The sequence below is a fragment of the Sinocyclocheilus grahami genome, unplaced genomic scaffold, assembly GCF_001515645.1.
Source record: "Sinocyclocheilus grahami isolate Dianchi unplaced genomic scaffold, SAMN03320097.WGS_v1.1 scaffold75.1, whole genome shotgun sequence".
Lineage (NCBI taxonomy): Eukaryota > Metazoa > Chordata > Actinopteri > Cypriniformes > Cyprinidae > Sinocyclocheilus > Sinocyclocheilus grahami.
The window spans coordinates 196,612-219,822 of record NW_015505254.1 but is presented as its reverse complement, the minus strand read 5'-3'; the positions used below and the strand labels follow the sequence as shown (position 1 = coordinate 219,822).

The following is a 23,211-nucleotide window of genomic DNA, read 5'->3' as shown; positions in this document are numbered from 1 at the left end:
ACAATCCCTGCCGGTACGAGACTCGAACCCACAACCTTTGGGTTATGAGTCCGACTCTCTAACCATTAGGCCACGACTTCCCATATTATATTATATTATATTATACTGCATAGGCCTATATCCCATGGTGCCTCATGATTTTCATATTTACAAAAAGATATACAATATACAGTATGTGTGTGTGTGTGTGTGTATATATATATATATATACCGGTGTGTGTGTATATATACATATATATATATATGCTCACGCACACAATATAAAAATATATTAATATAATTTTACATTTAACACAAGATTTCTGTTTTGCAGCATATTTTTCTACCTGATCCGTCACCACTCTCCAGTAGGTATTTAGCCTGAGGACGAGGGCAGTTATTTCATATTTCCAGCAGACAGTTACAAGAGAAAACCAGCATTCATTATGCTTATATTTGGCGGCTATTACATGAGGCATTTTTGATGGATCACTTAAACCCCCTGCTGTCATAGTTCAATTCCTGAGAGCTGATTAAATGGGGGTGCGTTGGCCAGGATGTTCCTACCGGGGATTAGGGGGCTCTGAGCGAGTGTTATTTAATTGTGGTGAAGTGGAAACACTTGAGTGAGGAAGGGTTAGTGAGGCGGGAAGGAGGACCGTTCCTGACAAATGACAGTACGCCGCGGGGCGCTTGCTGCCCAGCCCTGTGTGGACACTCTAATAAAGCAATTACACTGAGACAATGTTTGCACACTGCAGTGACATGTCTGTCCCTCACCTGCTGTGGGAAAGGTCGATACAAGGGGCAATCTTAAGCTGTTTTTGCCCACACTAAAAGTTTTTGGAATTGTATTGTACTTTTATTAGGTTTATTAAGTTACTTAAAATTTCCATAGGACCTTTTGTGTCTTTTCTTAGATTATCTAACCAATCTCACTTCGCATCCATTTACTTGAACATAGACATATGCAGTCAGTGCATATTCATTTATATGTGAATAACACATATTCAGTGCTTCATTTTTACTGTTCAATATGGCAATACAATAGGGATGCTCACTATCATGTATTACAATGTTGAATTTGCTTCTGAATGCACCTCATTTAATGATGCAATCTGTCTTCTGATTACCGTTCATGTGTAATTTAGAATTTATAACATGTAGCCTTCAGCGACAAAGCCCTCAGCACGCTGTGACTTTCTAATCAATCTCTGATGGATTTGTTCTTTGTTTTGTTTAGCTTACCGGATGACCCCACCCTCAGTACGCTGGAGGCCCTGAAAACACGCATCAGAGATCTGGAGAAGCAGCTCACACGAGGAAACAGATTCAAGTGTCTCATCTGCATGGTAAGCTTGACCTTGCATATGTATTCAAAACTGACTCAAATGAAATTAATACATATTAATTACTATTCAAATGTTTGTGGTCAGTAATAGACTTGTTTAATGTTTTGGAAAGAAGTCTATCATGTTCACCAAGGCTGCATTTATTTAATCAAAAATAGAGTAAAAACAGTAATATTGTAAAATATTATTCCAATACAAATAACTGTTTTCTATTTTAATGTTTTGAAATCGCATGCTTCTAAAGAAATCATTGCAACGTGCTGATTTGCTGCTCAAGAAACGTCTTATTTATCAATGATGAAAACAGAAAAATAAATGTTTCTTATGCACATCATTTTATTGTGTACATATACTTTTTTCAGGACTCCTACACAGTACCTCTGACCTCCATCCAGTGCTGGCATGTCCACTGTGAGGAATGCTGGCTTCGCACCCTGGTGAGATGAACATGAATCATACTGTACTTTAAAGCACAGCCATGTGATTTCAACACGTGAACCCTTTGTTATTATCAGTTGTTATTGATGGGTCAAATTATCATTCTCGCAGGGAGCAAAGAAACTGTGTCCACAGTGCAACACTATCACCTCACCTGGGGACCTGAGACGAGTGTATTTGTGAAAGGTTACAGCTGTCCAGTCATCTGCCTGTTTGCACTCTACACAAACGGATCTTTCTGGGCTGATGCAAAACTTAGAGGACGTCTTGCCCAACAGAGTCATTGCCCAAAACTTCCTGTCGGAATGCAACCCAGTTACTGTACATGAAGACCACTGTGTTCATTTCTTAATGAAATGGTAAAGTTTTAAAGCATAAATCTGCCGTAACAATATTGTAACGACAGTAAAACCGATCACCAAATGTTGTTTCTATGTATAAAACCTTGTTTTATAAAATATTGTTAAGTTATTCTCATAGAGAAAGTTCTAAAGCAAACGGTCAAATAGTTTTGTGAATGTTTACACTGAAGAGTTCTTTTCTAATTTGGATCTAGCAGTGTTAATATCTGAAATTGGTAAGCGGTTAACTTTGAAATCATTCATAAACAGTGTTTTGTGTTGAATGTGCAGAAAAGCAAAGAATCTTGTACATTTATTTTCCATGCTTATGTAACTGTAATTTAATAGTGAATGGGATCCTTTAAATATGGTTTAAGATAAATGATCATTTAAGCTGTTACACAGGTGATAGTGTAATTGTTTATATTATGCATTTTTTTGTCTCATGATGCCCTTATCCTAAGCATGCGTTAAAAAACGTTAAAAGACAAGAGACTGAATATGATGCAAAAATACAAAGTTTGTAAATTCAAAAATTGCTAACTTTATCAAACAGTTCACGTCCATAAACAAACAGTTTTTACTACAAGGTTCAGCAACAGATATCCTGAGTTGAAATTGTCCCCTGTATATTTTTGACATTTTTTGCTCTTCAACGTTAGATGCTGTGTAGATGGAATTGTCTGCATTCTTGTAATGAATTAATATTTAACCACTAACAGGTGATTGGCAGGTTATTGTATTGATATGTACTGTACAGCAGAGCTGCATCGAGGAGCACGTGCTTCCCTCCCTCAGCAGGTGGAATTAATTCTTAATGCAGGTTATGGACGATGAGGCTGATCTCTGCTTAGCCTTCACTCCTCTCCACTGACTGCCAAGCAGAATAAAGGTCTGCTGACACTGAGTCACTATAGGTTACGACATTATGACTCAAGGAACTTAGCTCAGAACTAACAGAAAAGGAGCTCAATTTCCTTTGTGGTATTTTAGCAATAGTTTTGTTACTGTCTAGACACTCTAGTAAAGTTACTACAGGTAACTGAAAGATCGTGAAGCACTTTTGATAGAACTGAAATAGAATGAAACATAAAACCAGCTTTGTTTTATGATGATGTATTTTGTACAGACTCATCTGTTTTTCTTTGACAAAAAATAAACTAAAGTTGTTGTCTTAACAGATGTCATTGTCGGCCTTAAAATGGTTTTCAGTAGGCTATATACATGAGTCAGCACCAAGGCACCAGCATTTGGACATAAATGTGGAGCTATTTAGCTGTACGTTTATGCATTTTACAGACATTTTATTCAAAGCTACAGTACTTGCATTGCATTAAATGTATAAATTTCATCAATTAATGTACTGTATTCCCTCGGAATCAAATCCATGGCGCTGGCATTGCCTGTACTTCTATTGTTTGAGCTGAGATGGTAGCAGGTACAAAAAATAACCAGCATTTCCGCTTTCCTTTCGGTCTATTTATTGCATTAACACCACCTGGCCAGTTCGTTTTAGCCATTCTTAAAGATGCCTTTAATGAATGACCTGATAAAAGGATGTCTAAGGCTGATGTCCTGACATATCTCTAATTAGCAGCAGTATATGGACACTCGTCTGTGTGGATTTAGGTTAGCGCTGGATTAGCCTAACCTTGTGCCTAATGCAAAAGGAAGTGAACTGCTGCACTACTCTAACAGTGTATTTCACTTTAAAACTCCCAAATGTGACCAAAAATTATATTTACACTTCCAGCCCCAGCAACCCTAACCAATTAAATTATTTTTGGATGCTTTTCAAGGGAGCAGAAATGTCATTACTCTACTATACGCAGCCAGTTGTGAGGAGATTTATGTAGAAATATGCAGCTTTATTTGATTGTGATTTTTTGAAGACTCTGTGGAGACTTATGAACTAATGTTCAACTTTATTTGACTAAATTTGTTTTTTGATTCGGCCATGTGAAATTTCAGTTCATTTCTCAGAGTGAGCAATAAATTCAGGCCTACACCTTTAAATAACATTTAGCTGACTATACATTGTATGAAATTGTATGATAATTTAATAACAATAATATAATTTCAGTCATTATTATTTAGCACATTGTATCTTCTTTTTCTTTCTTTTTTTAAGATCAGAACTCAAATTTGACAGTGAATTTTAGTTTTAAAATTCCACATTGCTTGAAAATATGCATAAAATATGATTCATGGTGTAGTTTGAATATAATTTCATTTTATATTTCCATAATACTATATTTATAATTTACAAAAGCATTAAATAATTTGAATTTTGCCTTATTTGGATTATTTACAGGAAAGACTGGGACTAGTTGTCACAATTTTTAGTTATATACATTGTAGTTATTTTTATATACTGTAGCCTATATGTTTAGTTTTCTATAACATTTCTCAGGCTGGATGTTAATATGGACTTGGTCTTATCTACAAAAAGCTATTGAACATTTTCACCATTATTTCTCAGGAATAACAAATGATTATGGCTTTTCAAAGTTTAGTATGATTAGTAGCCTCTTATCTCTGTCATAACAAATACACTAGACCTGCTGTTTGATTGGCTGAGAGTAAACGGAGGCGGTGGTAATTGTCACTGGCAGTAAGCTGTGGCAGTTAGAAACACACACTTACATACTTCACCATCTAACCTGCACAGACAAGGTAAGAGGCTGAGCTGTCTTTGCTTTTTTCTGGTGTTCAAAATTTAGATGGCAAAATGTATGGTTTATTGTAATGTAAATGGTTTTAATAACAAATGGTTTTATTACACAGTGATCAGTCTGAAAGGATACTGGACACACATTGGATTTTTATTCGTTTAATTTGTAGATGCATATTCATTTGTGCTTCTAAATCAATTAAAATATGAATTTTAGTTTTTAAATTTCATGTTGTCTTGAAAATAAAAGCACACTTTAAATATTCTTATTTTTTATTTTTTATTTAAATTTTTAATTATTAATTTATTTTTATTTTTAATATTTTTTATCATCATCATAAGACAGAAACACTTGAACATGCAGTAGCCAAAATATGTCATTAGGGATATTTGATAGAATAAACAAAGAATAGTCAAAATGAACAAACTGCTAGTAGGCAACTGTATATTTATTCTAGAGTTTTCCCAGATCAGACTGAGTGTCCAGTTGGTTCGTCTAGTCTCCAGCAGAGTCCCTAAAAAATGGACCGGACATGATTCCAGACAGACACTGTAGAAAACATTAAGACAGGCTTTAGGTCAGTGGGCCTTTGTCATTAGGCTTACATGCTGGGTAATCCTCTTCATTGGCCTAACCTGACTTCATTAAGACATTTTCATGGCACGTTACATGAACATGTAAATCCTTTGCTAAATTGCATTATTATGAAAGGCAGACTCTCCAAAGTTCATTTATAACACCTCACAAACAACTTTTTTTTTTTTATCTGACTTGAGCCAGCTGGAACATCAACACATTCAAACATTTTAAAGTTACTTTGACGACTTCCATGGTTCCATTCTGTGTTATAAACTATGCAAAATAAATGAATAATAAATGCTTCTTAACCAGGAAATAGGGATGTATTGTTTTGTTTTACTTCGTGTACCCTGTTCTCTATTACAAGACCCAGTCCACAGAGCTCAAAACAGAATCACTAATCACCCGGATCAGTAGATTAGTTCCTGAGCTTCTCTCTTGGAGGGACGCAGGCATGCAATAGGCTCAGTGTCTGCCCATGTCAGCTTCTCTAGCTTATAGCACTCTCTCTCTCTCTCCCTCTCTCTCTCTCTCTCTCAGCTGGGCACCAAGACAAAAGCTTCCAACTACTTGACCTAATCCGTGTTCAATACGGAAGGTTTTTGTTTGTTGTGATTGAATAATAAAGACTTTTATGTACGATTTAAGAAATGACACTTAAAATACATCTTTTGTAGCATTTGATGTCAGAATGTAGTACCATGCTATACAGTATAACTCTAAAAACAAACTAAATCTCTCTTGAACTATTATGGATTCATGGTCCTCATTACAAGTGAATCTGTGTTTAATGTGTAATCTATTTTTCATTTTCTTTTACTTTGTTTGTGTTTTGAGGATGAAGCATGTCATGCAACCTATCCGTGTTGGCATCTGTCTAGTTGGCTGCTAGTGACAGATGGATTTCTGCCAAAATACTGTAGAGTCTGATTGAACACATGACTTTTGATGTCAAAAGATATGGGAAGCATTTCACCTGCCTTGTAAAAGATGCTATGCTTTTTTAGCTGCATTTAATTACACTTCCTTAATTAAAAAAAATTAAATAAAATTATATATGAGAGAGAGAGAGAACAGACATTTTAAATTGTCATACTATTTCACAATATTGCTGTTCTTACTGTAACTTTTGAACAAGAGTAGCCTATATACTTTAAAACATTTTTAAAATTTCCCTGCTATCTACAGACCTGCGACTCATTGAAAAAAATGTGTTGCATATAGTAGTTACTATATTATATAGTAATATAAACCTTCTACAAAGTAGTAGGTTTGTAGATTTAATCACCAAAACACTTAGCTTAAAACATCTCACATACACTTGAACAAACAAACAAACCTGTTTTGATTGTCTCACAGAGAAATGTCAGGACCCAGGCCTGTAGTTCTGAGTGGCCCATCAGGAGCTGGAAAAAGCACCCTGTTGAAGAGACTCATGAAAGAATATGAAGGGGTTTTTGGATTCAGTGTCTCCCGTATGTAACATTACAGACAAATTAGACACAAGACGAGTAACCAAATGACAAGAATGCTGGATGAATATTTTGATACCTTGATCTTTCTTTCTGCAGACACCACCAGAAATCCTCGGCCAGGAGAGGAAGATGGAAAAGGTAAGGCAGAATTCCCCACTTAACAACTATAATAAATGAGAGGCTTGCTTTATCACAGAAACAAATAATGTCAGATACGAGTTCAGAAACAGAATAAATAACAAACTGAAATATATACCTGATTCTACTTGCCCAGTGTAGAAAGTGAATGAGAGAAAGATAAGCAAGTGGAGCATACACCACCTACATTCCCATCCAATTTGAAAGCCCTTTCTGCCTTAGTCCATAACTGTCTTCTTTGTTGCTTCTTACTCCCAAGTGAACTGTTTTAATTAAATTCCAAACATATCACCACATTTCACAGGGGCAAATTTCTCTTTTTATTCCCCAATGTGCCTTTGTCGTTTTCTCTAGGGCTGAATTGTCTCCCAATGCTTCTGGGGGCTACTTTACTTCCTGTAGCAGACGTCCTGTCCTCTGAGACATCTGAAGGTGTAGATTTGGTTTCCATTATTGGTCGTAATTGGTTATTACTGATTATTGGCATATCTAATGTGATGAGAAAGTAATGGGGGTTACTTTCATCTTCTAAAATCTATAACTTTGTAAGCGAATTACATTTCAGGCCAAAATGACAAGATATGATTGACATGTTCTCTCTGACATAAATGCCAGTGTGCACTTTGGAGTAAAAAGCCTTTGAAAATAGCCCCCTGTGTTCCCTAGGTTTTCTATGTGATGTGAACTATGGCATCACACACTCCCCACAGCACAAATTCCCCGAGACAATCATTAGCATCAAAACAACAGAGCTTTAAAATCATTTCTGGGCCATTTAATGAACAATCAAAATATTTCTCAAATCTGTTTAGGTCACATGGGCAAATAATTTTTTTTCTGCACAATTTACACAAATAAATTAAATGGACAATTAAGTCTCCATTGCAGTGCTGCCACGGATGATGTCAGTGTTTTGCCCTCCTGTAGTTGTGAATTGTTTGTCTTGTGTTGCCTGCAGAACCATTACTTCCCGCTTTAGATCCCCTCAGATGTGCTGTTGTGGAGTTAAACCATCAGAATGGTATGAATCCAGCACTGGAGCTTTCTCATGACTTCTTTGTGAGATTATTTTATGTGCGAACACATACGGTGGTCGAGAAGTGCAAAACAAATCACAATTCTGAAAACAAAATAACAAATTACAAACGCAAATGCAAATGCAAGTCTAAAAAACAAAATAAATATTCAGAAAACACAACAACAATTCAGAAAACATTATAACAAGTCAGAAAACACAATGACAAATTCGAAAACAAAATAACAAGTCAGAAAACACAACGACAAATCAGACAAACCGGAAGAGGTAGGTATAGTTTGAGACCGCGCCATTGGTTTGGGATTACTCACCGCTGACTGGACGAGACATCTGTCAATCAACTTATACAGAGAAGAACCAGCCGAAGAACAGCAGAGTCGTGGTAGAAAGTTCGGAGATGGTATTAAAGTAGCTCCGTTTAAATGTATTGTATGAATTGCCCTTACTATGGAATAAAAAATACTGGGTGTCTATTTAGATTTAGTTACAAGTGGCTTTCTGAATTGTTATTTTGTTTTTTAGACTTGCATTTGCGTTTGTAATTTGTTATTTTGTTTTCAGAATTGTGATTTGTTTAGCACTTCTCGGCCACCGTAAACACAGCTATTTTTGTATTTTTGAAGCTTAGAGTTTAGAAGTTTCATTCACACCATGCCCATCATATTTAATAAGATCAACCATTTTAACGCCGTATCATAGGAACGGAGTTCGTGAAATAAACATTTGCTGCCCTCTGCTGAGCATAAAGAATTCTGTTTTGTTTAGCAGTGAAAAGACTTGAAACGTCACATAGAAATTATTTGATCATTTAGTCATCCTCTGAACATTTCTTTTTTTAATATAAACCTTTCTTTTAATAGTTTACGAGTACCTGGTTAATAGAATATATAAAATGAACACCCTTTCAGCTCATTTGATGACTAGCAACAGACCAGCTTACAATGTCCCCTTGTTAACAGTCACAATTTGTTTGGTTTTACAATTAATCTTCATTTATTTCTGTCCTCAACCCAGATTACCACTTTGTCACCAGAGAGAAGATGCAAGAGGGAATTGACAATGGTGAATTCATTGAGAATGCAGAGTTTTCTGGGAACATGTATGGAACCAGGTACATTTTATTTGTAAATCGACATCTTGTGCATTATCCTCTTAATTCAACACAGAGGTACTTCACTGCTAATTCTGTGTCTTCATACCAATGCACAATAGTAATGATTTTGAAGTAGCTAAGATTGTCCATAAGCGTATTGTCGATAACAACAAAAAATGTAAATGTTATTGCTCATCAAATTTACTATCACTTGCAGCAAATCATCCATAGAAGATGTTCAGGCACAAAACCTCATCTGCATCTTGGATGTTGACATACAAGGAGTGAAAAACATTAAAAAGACTGATTTGAACCCCATATATATCTCCATCCAGCCACCTTCAATTGAGATCCTGGTAAGTTGATAGAAATATTCTCAGTTTTATTATACAGCATTTAAATTGTGATCAAATACAGGAAGACGTTTTATTGTCCTACAGGAAAAGCGTCTGAGAGACAGACAAACAGAGACGGAGGACAGTCTACAGAAGCGTCTGGAGGCAGCGAGGATTGACATGGAGCTCAGTAAGTGACACTTTCAGTAAGTCGGTTGTGCTTGAGCAAAACCCTTTATTCCCTTGCAATTTTCTCCTCTGTAGGTGAGGAACCGGGAGTTTTTGATATGGTAATCATTAATGATGACCTGGAAGAAGCCTATGAGAAACTCAGAAGTGTTCTTATTGAGGTAAAACTATTTTACATCTGTAAAAAGATTGCATATAGTTTTTCTTAATTTCATAAATAAATAACACTGAGTTGTTGGGTTTTTCCAACAGGAAATTGAGAAGGTGCAAGATGCCAAGAAATAGGAAAGGAAAAGCGGCACTTTTGACCATTCTGCCCGACAACACAGGACATGAAGCCTTTTTTTCCAGGCTTGTACGGTGCAATCATGGTGTTGGTTCTCATGTCAGACTCTAAAAACTATTCACTTAAATGGCTAATCAAGATGGGTGCTATGTTCAGAGGAGTGTGCTATAGAGCTTTTCTCTGTGGGTGAGAAAAAATCTATGCATGTATGTTAAAAACATCTCACTTCAATTGAAGACTCTTCTCTATTAACTCTCTCGAGCATGTTTGCACCTTGAATAATGAAGGGATAAAACTGTAACAAATACGAGTTCAGTTGATGATGATAGTTTGTTTATCATCAGCATGTTAGTTCTATAGTAGAGAAATGATTGTTTTTAATATGTATGATCTTTGTAGAGAGCTATTACTGCATGTTTGATTCTCAGTTAGCCTTCAACATGTGAATGTATTCAGCTGAATGGTTAGTTTGAGTTGCACCTTCATGTTTCTAAACTTGTGTTGAATATAAAACAATGTCACTTTGAGTTAGCTGAAATAAAATAAAATGAGCTACAGCTACATTAAATCATTTCTCCATTATCGTTTTTCTAATTCTCTTTTAATGTCAACGTGAAAGTGAAATAAAGTTAATAATCTCCTAGTTGATTGTGTTATAAATAAATATAGCATTATAATATGCAAAGATGTTAAACATATAAATAACACGAAGCACATTTTTACGCCTCTGACATCAGTTGTTCCCATTCCCAAACGCCCACCGTAAGTGTCAGTAACCATGGCAACTGCAAACATCAGTAACCATGGCAACTGCAAACATTGGCGGAAGTGAAGGTGAGAAACCATGTCGTGGTTTGTAAATAAGCTGTTAGCTGGAAAACAAATATGATATAGATTATAAACCTGCTATTGTTAAGGTAAGATTTTTCCGTTTTAAGTGTGCATTATAAAGCAAATGGCAAACAGCCACAATCCGACAAAAAGCTGTTTTATTACTGTAAACAAAAAGTGTACTGGCACAGTAATTACGTTCGGGTCCTTCCACCTCTGGAGAAATGGATAATGTGTAATATCTGATGTTTTTGGTGAAATTCTTTGATTATGGTTCGTTTTTATATTCAGACAGTAACTGGGCTTTTCTGAATGAACCTTTAGAAATAATGTACAGGCCTGATACAGCATACAGTTGTCACAAGCACTGTATCTCATAATGTATGACACATTTTGATAGATAAAATGTTTTATGTGTTGTGCTTTTATACTTCTGAATCTATTAAATATATCTAAATATATCTTTGTTCTGGATCTATTATTGACAATCTCTGCTGGACAACTGTTGAAAAAATATCACTTACTGCACGCAATGGGGAACCAGGAACATGCAGATTCCCAGAGACAAGCCAGCCTGGCTTTGGAGGTTCAATTAAAACTACCCCCTACACACACTCACTCATTCTTGCTTATGCTGATTCTGCATCAGTCAAGTAAATGCAGTATTGGGCAAGCAATAGACCAATGAGAATCTGATATTAATGTGTAATATCTGTTTAGCATTTTGTGCGCATGTATCCAGTGGTGGAAGAGCATGTATGCAGAGCAATGGGCACCAGACTGTTTGAGTCTTTTATGGTAAGGTTTTATTGTGGTGTGTGTGTATATATTTCAATAAAAATATCAATAGTCATTATAAAAATATTAACTTTAAAATGTGTTTGTTTGCATGTTGTTTATAGCACAATGCTGATGTCCTACATTTGAACATGGATGACATTCAAGCTGACATTTTACGCTCAAATAAAGTGAACATTTCATGTGGTGAGTCGACAAATCTAGAGAGACATAGCTAGGTTGTATGTTTTTTGTCTTTATTTGAAAGACACCAGTGCTTAATTACAATGTCCTTTCATCTTCCTTTTATTTTTCTACAGTGCTTGAGGAACAGAATTCAGATTCTTGAACACAAACTTTTTTTTCTTGTTGTTGATGGTGTTTTTATACATAAAATAAGTGATTACAAATAACAGTCTTCTATAGCATATTTCTTTGGTTCAATTTAATATGGATGCACTAGAAAACTCAAGCATTACATTATAAAATAGATTGTAATGTCTATGTCATGTAAGCATCATAAAGTATGCTCACTTTAGCTAATAGCTATATTTAGCTATAACTCTTGAAAGAAATTAGATATTTTCGCCAAACTTGGTACACATCTGTATGAGCTTATTCTGTGGTGAAATAAAAAAAATGCAGCGTTTGGCCATTTGGTGGCGCTATAATAACAAAAACAAACTAAACAAATGGCTATAACTACACTTTACACAATTAAAGTGAGTATTACGTTTTGAATATTTATATTTTTCTTACAAAAACGCATCGATTCGCTACAGGAGGCCTTTGTTCACCCCCCGGAGTCGTGTGCGGCAATTTTTTATGGTTGGGCGCTTTTTTTTTTTTACTTCTTTTGGACTAAAGCACTGCAACACCCGCTGACTGCAGTGATAGAAATTAGAATAGCCAGGACTCCGACTGGATTCGTCTGAAGGAAGAAAGTCATATACACCTAGGATGACTCTGGGGTGAGTAAAACACAGCCTAATTTTCATTTTTGGGTGAACGAACCCTTTAAGTATCAACTTGGTCTCAGATGTTTCTCCTAAAATTGCTTAGGAGAAATAAAATGGATATAAATGAGACGGTCAAAATACATGACGTATAAAGTCACCATCATTGTTGGTTGTTGAAACCAATCAGCAAATGTTTTCTCAGCACATTTTTTTGTGATGAAAAGATCATTCATTAGTTGCAGCAAGGTTGTCATATAATGATTTTGCTTGAAATTGATTCAGTGCTAGTAAGTATGTAAGTCATGCCGCAATGCATTCTGGGTACATAAACTCATCCATGACTGTTTGTCGCCACTGCTGATGTTTGTATGTGGAGTGGAGTGTCTCAAGTTCGTCTTGCTGGCCAGAAAAAACATTTTGACGTACATTTTTCCATCATGACAGCTGCATCTGCTTAACCAAACATCTCTATAAACTATTAACAACATGTCTTTATTGCACACTAGTTCAAAAACTGCACATCCATCATTCTCTGTGATCACAGAGAAATAACGTTAATTAAAGCTGAGCACCAATAGCCCAACCAAACCAAAATCTATCTTAACAAAACCACACAGATGAGTCTGGATGAAGCCCAAATCCAGCATGTAGAGGTTGTGTGAATGTTGTGTTGAATGTGTGTAAGTGTGTGAGTGTGTGTGTGTCAGAGACGCTGTAGAAGGACAGAGTGCCGGCCGGACAGTCCACATACACACCTACTCTATTAGATGGGAACGGAGCAGGTATATCTGTGCTACTTTTAGCATGTATTGCACAGTAACTGCTATCTGTGCATACAAGAGTCCAAACCTTTTCATTGTATCCAAAAAAACAATCATTATTGTCGCCTTTTCTCTTTATAGATTTATATACCATCGATGTATAAGCCACGCCGCTCCATTCAGCCTCCCAGTAACAGCGTCCAGTCAGACTCTCTCTACTCAGAACATTACAATATTCATCAAACCTGTCTGGATGATCTGGATACACCTGCTTCTCTTTCACATGAGTCACTAAACGATTTCCTTTAGACAAAGCAAGATGATGATGTGCCGTGTTTGAATCCATAGTGAGATAACAGGAGTCTGTAAATGAGACATTATACATTAATACATTAATAACACGGTGCAGGCGCTGAGTGAGGCTTGATGTGAAAACATGTCAAAGAACAACTCCCACTTTAATCCGAGGATAGGTTGCACCAACTGGATGTAAAAAATCTAGATGTAAGCCCTATGTGGTGTTTAACTACATCAAGATTAGTGATAAAAATGTACACTTGTTGACCAATCTAAAACTATGACTAGGCGCAGCTACACTCAGGGTACAGTAGATGAAGCTCGTCCCAGCAAACTCATTCTGCCACCATGATGCTGTCACAGACTTTCAGTTTATTTTCATCTTCATGGACAATTAGTTTTGTTTTCAAGGACTTCTGATTGGTTATCTTCAGTCACATATTTTCCTTTGTTCAGTTTTCCCGCCACTCTTTAGTTGTCATGGTATCCATCTAATCAGCTCAGGTGTTAATCATTATTTCATTCATTTGGTTTGTACTTAAGTTCCTGTCTGCACACTCTTCAGTTGTTCTGGTATTGCTTGTGTGCTACCACACTGTTACGCTATTTTGAGTATTTTGGAGTTCTTTAATAAACTCGTTTGATTTTTATTCGTCATCTTTGTCTTCATTTTGGACTACACGTGACAGATGCCAGTGTGTTACTATGGTAAATTTACGTTTACTGCATCCAATGATACATGAAAAATGGTGAGCTTAGAAAAAATAATTACTCACAGGATGAAACAAGGGAAATTATAGCACATTTCTGTAACAACAGTCATTGAAGCGCTGCTCTGTTCCCATCTCTTTCATGTATAACTGCAGTGATAATTTGTTGATTATTAATTCAAACAACTCAGCACTGCTGAAACCAAAGATTTTAGTAAAATTTCTCTAGCCATATATGTATTTTAAAACATTGCCGCAGTCTCATGACTCTTTCACACATAAAATTCCAGCTTATTGTGTAGCCTGTATTAGACACGTCATTGTCTCAATGTTTTAATGTATTTTATTTTCTCTATAGGAAAAATTTTAAGACTTGAGGTGTAAGACTGACACTCAATATGCCAAGATGGTACAACGGGTACAAATATTATGCAGGGCATTTTATGTTCCGGGTATATGTCCAGCTAGTGCAACCTGCCCCAGATGACTGTCATTTGATTCCTCACAGACTGACCTTTTCATATCCTTATTGTTTTAATTACAAGTTAATACATCTAATTATAATATGGTACATCTTATGTGCTGATGTGTTTATTAAAACTTACATTTTTTCAGTCCTGGTGTTAGTCTGCTCTCTCCGCCGTAATCCAACCTATAGACACACAAATGGTCATATGAATGGATCTAGATAAAATACAATGAAATGATGCTGTATGCATGTTTACAGACTATGTTGTACATACTTGAGTGTCTCCAGTGTGTAGTTTGGATCATTTAGATGAGAGATCAGCTGAACTCCTGAGTGTTGTGGGTGATTGTATCTCAGATCCAGCTCTCTCAGGTGTGACGGGTTTGAACTCAGAGCTGAAGCCAAATAATGGCATCCTTCATCGCTCACCATACAACCTGACAACCTACAGGAGAAAAACATCATCTTACATACAATTCATTGTATATTTTACTTTGATAAATCAGTGTATAGAGATAAATACCTCAGTATGTGTAGTTGACAGTTGTGACTCTTGAGAGCATCAGAGATCAGCTTCACTCCTGAATCCTGCAGGTCATTGTTACTCAAATCCAGTTCCCTCAGAGGAGAGTTTGATGATTGGAGAGCTGAAGCGATGATATCACACGACTCAACCGTGAGATTACAGTCAGCAAGTCTGCAAAAAAGTTATATTATTTTTAGACTATTATATATGTTTTATCAGTTATGTTTTGTTGTATAACATCAAGAAAAATCTAATTACTCTGCCTCATTTTTGCTACACTTGTATTAGATATAGTGGGCTGGTTAGAATTTTGTTAGTTATTTACTAGGATGAAATGTCTTAAGGTCTTCTGAAGATAAAAAAAACTGAAACTCCGATGACTGCACCTTAGATTGAACATGTTTATTGTATTTATACTTTGTTGAATATTTGCCTCTATATTTTACATATAAAAAGCAAAGTAACCAATTAAATTCTTTAAAAAAAAAAAAATTATTAGATCAGACTTGACTTGCTTTACCTGAGAATAATAATTAGGTTAAAGGTAATAAGATAAGGTACAGTACACGACACAAAACAGTTTGTAGGCAAAAACCTATGATGTGTTGGTTTGAACTTGTATACAATACTGCATTTTCTCTTTGTCATATCATGCTCCCAATCATTCTGAAATGTTTCGAAACATGTTATAAATGCTTTTCTGCAGCAGCAAGCAGTCTTTGTAGTAACTATGCAACTAAATTACTTAAGTAACTAAATCAGGGGTAAGCAACGTAGTTCCAGGAGTGCCACTTTCCTGCATTTTGTTTGAGCTCCAACCCTAGAAAAAAACTCACCTGCCTGTAGCTTTGGTAATCTTGAAGATTAGCTTGTTCAAGTGGGTTTGATTAGGGTTGGAGCTAAAATCTGCAGGGCATCGGCACACCAGGACCGACGTTGCCTATCCCTGAACTAAATAGTTAAGTAACTAAATCACAATGCAAAGTGATATTGATAAGTTCATACCTCACTTCTTTAGGATCAGTGCAGCAATAAATTTAGCCACTACTAAAGTGCTAATGTCTACCTTGAAAGTAATGGGCCACTGGTTTTCTGCAGGCTTGAATGATATAAGAACAATATAAGCCAAAGGCAAAAAAAATTATGATGCCCAAAAAAATTAATGAGCTCTTAATCTATTGTAACTTTTTTTTATTAAAGTTCTTCTCCAAGGCGCTATCAGCATGTTTTTTTTCCAGCACCTAGCAGTTTGCTCCAGTAATTCCATCACACTTATGATACACACAACTGGCAGCATACAAAATTTTCTTTCACTATTAATTAAACCATTTTGCAGAAAGCCCGGCACACATAGTCAGTAAGTCAGTCATTTTAAAAACACACATGGGTAGCAGACAAATACATATTGAACTGTGTCCGATGGTGTGACAAAACAATTCGGAATTTTTTTTTTAATATACAAATAAAATGAGAAATATATATCTTCATTCTTGCAGTTACAAATAGCATGAGAGAGGTTTATCTTCATTGTTAGAGGTTGTTGTTGTTTTTTTAAACATGTTTGCTGTTACACCATAGGACACATTTATTTGTCAACTACCCACATAGTCTTTTCTGCCATTAGAGTTAAGTAATTCCAATAGCCCCTCACTGCAGAACAAAGATCCAGGGGCGGGGTTGGATCCACATCTAGGGGGTGGAGATGGTAGGTTTAGGGGTGGAGATGGGTGGAGACGGGTAGGTTTAGGTATGCCTAAGGTGGGAGGAGTTGGATCTGGATCCAACCTCACCCCCTGGATCTTGTGTTCTGCAGTGAGGATCATCTCAATAATTCGGCAAAGCAAGCAAAGGCACACATAGTAAATACACACTCGGGTTCATGGCTCATTGAAGCAGCAGCAGAAGCACACAGATCTTGGTGGCCAGATCTGCACTCATTGGGGGGGGTTGTGGGCTGCTCATGTTCAAAAAAAAAAGATTGATTCAATCTAGTGGGAATAACTTGACTGATCTGCATAAAACCCAAACCTGAACCCAGCTGAACACCTTTGGTATGACTTGCAGGCTATGAGCCAAAGGCTTCATCTCAATAATTCGGCAAAGCAAGCAAAGGCACACATAGTAAATACACACTCGGGTTCATGGCTCATTGAAGCAGCAGCAGAAGCACACAGATCTTGGTGGCCAGATCTGCACTCATTGGGGGGGGTTGTGGGCTGCTCATGTTCAAAAAGAAATGATTGATTCAATCTAGTGGGAATAACTTGACTGATCTGCATAAAACCCAAACCTGAACCCAGCTGAACACCTTTGGTATGACTTGCAGGCTATGAGCCAAAGGCTGCGTTTACACTTGGCATTAACATGCGACCTGTATCCGGATGTTGTCCACATACACATTGAAAAGACAAGTTTAAACGCGCTTCTGATCGGAATGCTATTAACAGTGTGCCGTGATCTCATCTTAACAGTGTGCCGTGTCCTGATTGACTGATGATCCGATCTGCTTGATCAGATCACGGTGATCGCATATGTTAATGCCAAGTGTAAACGCAGCCAAAAACGTATCACCCAAAAACAGGGATGGGCAACTCGGTGCAATGCGTTTAGTTCCAACCTTAATCAAACACACCTGAACCAGCTAATCAAGACCTTACTAGGCAGACTAGAAACTTTCAGGCAAGTGTGTTGGAACTGGTTGGAGCTAAACTCTACAGTGGCCCTCCAGGACCAAAGTTACCAGTGCCTGACCCAAACCCATCAGTGACTAGTATACAAGATTACAGTCATTTCAAAACAGAAAAAGGCCCTTCCAAACTCTTGAAACGAAGATGGAAACAAAAGTCTTTTAAAATGATATTTAATTGTATATAATAATTATTTGTTTTGTTTGGATTTGAAGAAAAATATAAACATGTTTATTTGAAGGGGGAAATACTTTTGGCAATATAGTGCATGATTTTATTTTCCACTGCAGGGCTGATAACGGAGCTCTCATCTTAACAGTGTGATATCTTGAGAGGTGATGTCACTTCTCACATTTTCTAGCACAATTCTTCACAGTTAAAAAAACATGCTGAGAAGTCTAGGCCAGGAATGGTTTGTAATTGTGCAGTTTCTGACTCATGTGGAAACAACTGTATCCATTCCAGAGCGTTCTTAGAACCGTTCGACATGACAGTGGAAATGCTTAAACTGACACTATCTCAACAAGAGAAAGACTACCTAAAAGTAGAAAATAAATAAAAATATACTCACAGAGCTCTTGTGCAGTTGTTGACAGCTGGTGTGAGTCTTCTTCTGCCCTCCTCTGTTGTGTTATATTTCTTCAGATCAAACTCATCCATCACCTCCTCTGACACCTGAAGCATGTAGGCTATTGCTGAACAGTGAGCAACAGAGAGTTTCTTCTCTGAGTGTTTGTCTGATCTCACAAACTCCTCAATCTCTCTGTACAGAGTCTGATCATTCACTTCAAGCAGACACAGAAACAGATTAATGGATCTCTCAGCTGAGATATGCTCTGAAGTACTCATGGTTTTGATTGAATCTTTGACGTGTGCTGTGATTTCCTTGATGGTTTCTGAGGTGTTCACCGTGTGTGTCAGTAGATCCTGTAAGAGTCTCTGATTGGACTCCAGTGAGATGCCCAGCAGAAATCGCAGGAAAAGATCCAGATGACCAGTTTCACTCTCAACAGCTTTATCTACTGCACCTTTGAGAAAGCTATAAACCAAATCAACAAACTGCAATTTGTCAAGTTTTTTGCTTACATCACAGTAGAACGCATAGAATGCAGCGAGGAACTCCTGAAAGCTGAGATGTATAAAGCAGTAGATTTTCCTCTGACGAATGACAGATTCCTCCTTAAAGATCTGAGTGCAGATGCCAGAATACAGTGAGGCAATGTCAGTGACGTCTATCCCACACTCTCTCAGATCATCCTCATAGAACATCACATTGCCCTTCATCAGCTGTTTGAAAGCCACTTCAGCCAGTTTCACAATCACTTCTCTGTTAAACTGCAGGAGTTTCTCTGGGTCTCTCTCTGGATCATACTTCTGACTCTTCATCTTCATCTGAATCAGCAGGAAATGGATGTACATTTCACTCAGAGTTTGAGGGATTTCTGCTCTCTCGTTGTCTTGTTTCAGGATGTTTTCAAGCACAGTGGATGAGATCCAACAGAAGACTGGTATGTGACACATGATGTGGAGGCTTCTCACTCTTCTAATGTGTGAGATGATTCTGCTGGCTTGATGCTCATCACAGATTCTCTTCCTGAAATATTCCTCCTTCTGAGCGTCATTGAATCCCTGGATTTCAGTCACACGCTGGATGTATTTGGAGGGGATCTGATTGACTGCTGCTGGTCTGGAGGTGATCCAGATGAGAGCAGAGGGAAGCAGATCACCTTTCATGAGGTTTGACATCAACACAGACACTGATGAAGTCTCAGTCACATCACAAACTTTCTCACTGTCATCTGAAAACATCAGCGTCATTCTGCTTTCATCCAGACCATCAAAGATGAACACAACTTTACATGCATCATAAATCTTTGAGTTCAGATCTTGAAGTTCAGGATGAAAGTCCAGCAGAAGTTTGTGAAGACAGTAGCGATCGTATCGGATCAAGTTGAGCTCTCGAAACGGAAGCACGAACATGAAATCTACGTCCTGATTGGCCGTTCCCTCGGCCCAATCCAGAATGAACTTCTGCACAGAGACTGTTTTTCCAATTCCAGCGATGCCTTTAGTAAGAACACTCTTGATTTTCTCTCTTTGATATTGTGCTTCAGGTAAGGCTTTAAAGATGTCATTGCAGTAGATTGGAGTGTCTTGTAAGTGTTGTGTCCGGGGCTTTTTCTCCATGTGTAAAACCTCATGTTCTTCATTCACTCCTTCCCTCTCTCCTTCTATGATGTACAGCTGCGTGTAAATTCTCTTCAGGAGGGTTTGATTCTCTTGTACTTTGATTCCCTCAAATAAACTCTCATACTTGTTCTTCATGCTGGTTTTGTGTTTGTCTTTCACTCTCTGCAGTTCTTTAGTCTCGTCCAGCAGGTCTGATTCTGTCTTGTTCTGGGTCTGACAGTAGGGGTGAGTATTGTTTTGTCTGGAAAGCATCTTCAGACTGCTGAGAAAAGAGCAGCAAAAAACAATGACTGTCATGTGAGCAATGTTTGACCACCATCATGGAAATTACACACAGGGATAGCCATTATGGATAATGCTATAAGGCAATGTTCACAAGCAGTGGAAAATCATTTCCAGTAATATTTAGGACTCAGACACACTTTGCTGAATTCCCAATTCAGTCCCAAATGCTGAATTGTGTGGTACGGTGTAGTATAAATTCACTGTGATTAGTTTTATAAGTGTCTAGCAAATGCTAAACTGGCATTCTTTCTGTACCTGGGGTCAGAGGACAGAGGCTTGTTTTTATGAACTTAGCATCATCATTTGTCAATTGCTTTCATGACAGTAAAGTATGGGCCAACTCTATGGAACAAGGAGCATATCCTCTTTTAAAAGCCATTTGTTGGCACTGATGGGAAACACAACGGTTGTGTCCACACCTTCCAAATCTAAATGTCAGTACTTGTTAGCATTTGTTGGGGGCAGTGTGAAGCAGCCTTTACTGTACCTGGGGTCAGCGGTCACGGCTCCATCAGGTAGTTCTGGGGGTTGCACCATAGATCTGTTGCTCTTCAATGACACATAGCTGGGTTCTGGAGATGCTCCTCTGGGTCTTTTCCTGCTGAAGATACTGACAAAATACAAATAGTGTTTTAGACCTGTCTGCTATTCGTCTACTAAACTACTGTCCTAAGCACTCCATAGTGTTGTACAGGGCGGTGCTGTGCACATACATTTTGAGGGGCAGAAAAAAAAATAGAGGACGCACCTTTCACAAATGTATAGAAAAGTTAGATACAAATCCACATCTTTTAATTTTTTATTTTTTCAAATTCTTCCATTTAAACAAATTCATTTAGAATAAGACACTATAGAACCATTATCAATAAATCAGTGTCATTACAGTCATCAGTTTCTTGCTGTACCTGAGGTCAGAGGTCACGGTTCCATCGCTGAATGCAGAAGGAAAGTCTTTGATGGACTGATCGCTCTTCATTGACACACAGCTAGGTTCTGGACATGCTCCTGTAGGTAATTCCCTGCTGATGATATTGACAAAACTGCATTTCAAAGCCCTAGTAGTGACGATTCTCTCCGGCCAATCAGTGATCAGCAAAGTTTACACGTCACGTTTTGGTAACGGTATGGCTCACTTGGAACCTCAACAGAGGTGGTACTGAAAAAAGTACCAGGTACTGTACACAGTGGAAAACCCCCCAAAAGTGAACCGTACCGAACCGTACCATGCAGTGGAAAAGTGCCATTACTGTCTTACTCTACCTGGGGTCAACGCTGAATGCAGAAGGAAAGTCTTTAATGGACTGATCACTCTTCATTGACACACAGCTGGGTTTTGAAGATGCTCCTCTAGGTATTTTCCTGTTGATGATATTGACAATAGCACTAGCATCATTACAAACCTGTCTGATGTTTGTCTGTTAATCTTTATTTCAAAGATTAGTGTTAGTGTCAGTAGTTTTAGTGTCTTGCTGTACCTGGGGTCATTGCTGAATGCAGAAGGAAAGTCTTTGATGGACTGCTCGCTCGTTATTGACACACAGCTGGGTTCTGAAGATGCTCCACTGGGTATTTTCCTGCCGATGATATTGACAAAAGCATTTAACTCCATTTTAAACCTCTCTGTTTTCTCTTGTTCCAAAGATCAGTGTAAGTGTCAGTAGTTTTACTGTCTTGCTCTACCTGGGGTCAATGCTGAATGCAGAAGGAAAGTCTTTGATGGACTGCTCGCTCTTTATTGACACACAGCTGGGTTCTGGAGATGCTCCTCTATTCATCTGGCTCTGATAAGCATCATCCTCTTTGTCCCCCTCCTGTATCCCCTCACGGTCACTCATTTTGGAGAAGTGTTACCCTCCTCTTTTTTTGTTAAAGGTTGTTAAAGGTTTTAAAATGACATACCGACAAACAGACACAAAACAAGAATACAGAGTGTTTATACTCTGACTGATTTAGTGTGGAAGAACATTATCTTCAAATGTACAATAACAGCAATCCTGCAGTAAAATCTGCAAAAACAAAACAAAACAAAAAAACCATTGCTCATTAAAACTACAAACTCTCAAACTTGAAGTAATATCTGTTCTTTAATCTGCAGGTTTCTTAAGTCAAATACCTTCAGCTTGCAGTTGATAAGATGGAAAAAAAAAAAGGTTCTTCTCCTTCTCTCAGAAGATCTTCTGTTGATCAAACTCTCAAACTTGAAGTAATATCTGTTCTTTAATCTGCAGGTTTCTTAAGTCACTGGTGCGACCACCGCGTTGTCCAACTCATTTTTTCAAAAAAACGAAAAACAAGAATTCAGCTTAAATTTTAATTTTTCGTTCAGGGGTAGAAAAATGAATAAACAGTTATCATGAAGATCTGTCAGACATCTGGAAAAAATATAAAGCTGAACGATTACATGCAACTATAGGTATCGGTCCTGTCAATTAACCCCAGAATGTCTCTGAAAGAGCCAAGACTAGGGGTGCAACAATATATCAAAGTATTCAGGGCTCCAGACTGCGACCATTTTTTTTCTGCCGATGCGAGTAATTTTTGTGAGCGGTCGCACTGGTGCGACCACCGCGTTGTCCAACTCATTTTTTCAAAAAAACGAAAAACAAGAATTCAGCTTAAATTTTAATTTTTCGTTCAGGGGTAGAAAAATGAATAAACAGTTTGAATATTCGATTTCTACATGTGGACGGGAATTAAACACCCCTTTCTGCTGACTGGTCAGCCGAAGATCAAACCATGCCATCATCAGTTCTTCCACAGTATCACGCAGCAGAATAATAGTCCTCCACTGCTGCAGTTGTAT

At 37.5% G+C, this 23,211-nt stretch overlaps 3 protein-coding genes and 1 long non-coding RNA gene across 5 annotated transcripts in view; 3 read left to right on the top strand and 1 right to left on the bottom strand.

Moving 5' to 3' along the window:
• Positions 1–2,263, top strand: part of LOC107585921 (E3 ubiquitin-protein ligase RNF220-like) — a 44,147-nt gene extending 41,884 nt beyond the window's left edge. Inside the window, exons 14-16 of the mRNA XM_016273102.1 lie at positions 1,223–1,331; positions 1,694–1,768; positions 1,881–2,263. Coding sequence (XP_016128588.1) covers positions 1,223–1,331; positions 1,694–1,768; positions 1,881–1,952 — 256 coding nt within the window. The 3' untranslated portion in view covers positions 1,953–2,263. The remainder of the gene's footprint in view (positions 1–1,222; positions 1,332–1,693; positions 1,769–1,880) is intronic.
• A 2,449-nt stretch (positions 2,264–4,712) lies between these two features.
• On the top strand, positions 4,713–11,208 carry LOC107585833 (guanylate kinase-like). Of its 2 annotated transcripts, XM_016272979.1 has the most exons (9): positions 4,713–4,786; positions 6,724–6,839; positions 6,936–6,977; positions 7,332–7,409; positions 9,028–9,124; positions 9,324–9,462; positions 9,547–9,631; positions 9,706–9,791; positions 9,883–11,208. In XM_016272979.1, the coding sequence occupies exons 2-9, from the start codon at positions 6,728–6,730 to the stop codon at positions 9,913–9,915; spliced, it is 672 nt and encodes a 223-aa protein (XP_016128465.1). In that variant the 5' UTR covers positions 4,713–4,786; positions 6,724–6,727; the 3' UTR covers positions 9,916–11,208. The 2 variants fall into 2 exon arrangements, with proteins under 2 accessions (XP_016128465.1, XP_016128467.1); XM_016272981.1 differs by lacking the exon at positions 7,332–7,409.
• A 71-nt stretch (positions 11,209–11,279) lies between these two features.
• LOC107585834 (uncharacterized) lies at positions 11,280–12,441 on the top strand. Its single transcript, XR_001609290.1, has 3 exons — positions 11,280–11,333; positions 11,468–11,545; positions 11,650–12,441. It is a non-coding gene; the product is annotated as an uncharacterized lncRNA (long non-coding RNA).
• A 117-nt stretch (positions 12,442–12,558) lies between these two features.
• LOC107585832 (protein NLRC3-like) lies at positions 12,559–22,564 on the bottom strand. The gene is made up of 11 exons (XM_016272978.1): positions 22,522–22,564; positions 22,089–22,265; positions 21,884–21,982; positions 21,669–21,767; positions 21,314–21,430; positions 20,896–21,018; positions 18,505–20,385; positions 15,244–15,417; positions 14,995–15,165; positions 14,857–14,903; positions 12,559–13,607 (listed from the first exon to the last, which is right to left on the bottom strand). Exons 2-11 carry the CDS (start codon positions 22,241–22,243, stop codon positions 13,084–13,086), a joined length of 3,390 nt encoding a protein of 1,129 aa, XP_016128464.1. The 5' UTR covers positions 22,244–22,265; positions 22,522–22,564; the 3' UTR covers positions 12,559–13,083.
• Between the last annotated feature and the right edge of the window lie 647 nt (positions 22,565–23,211).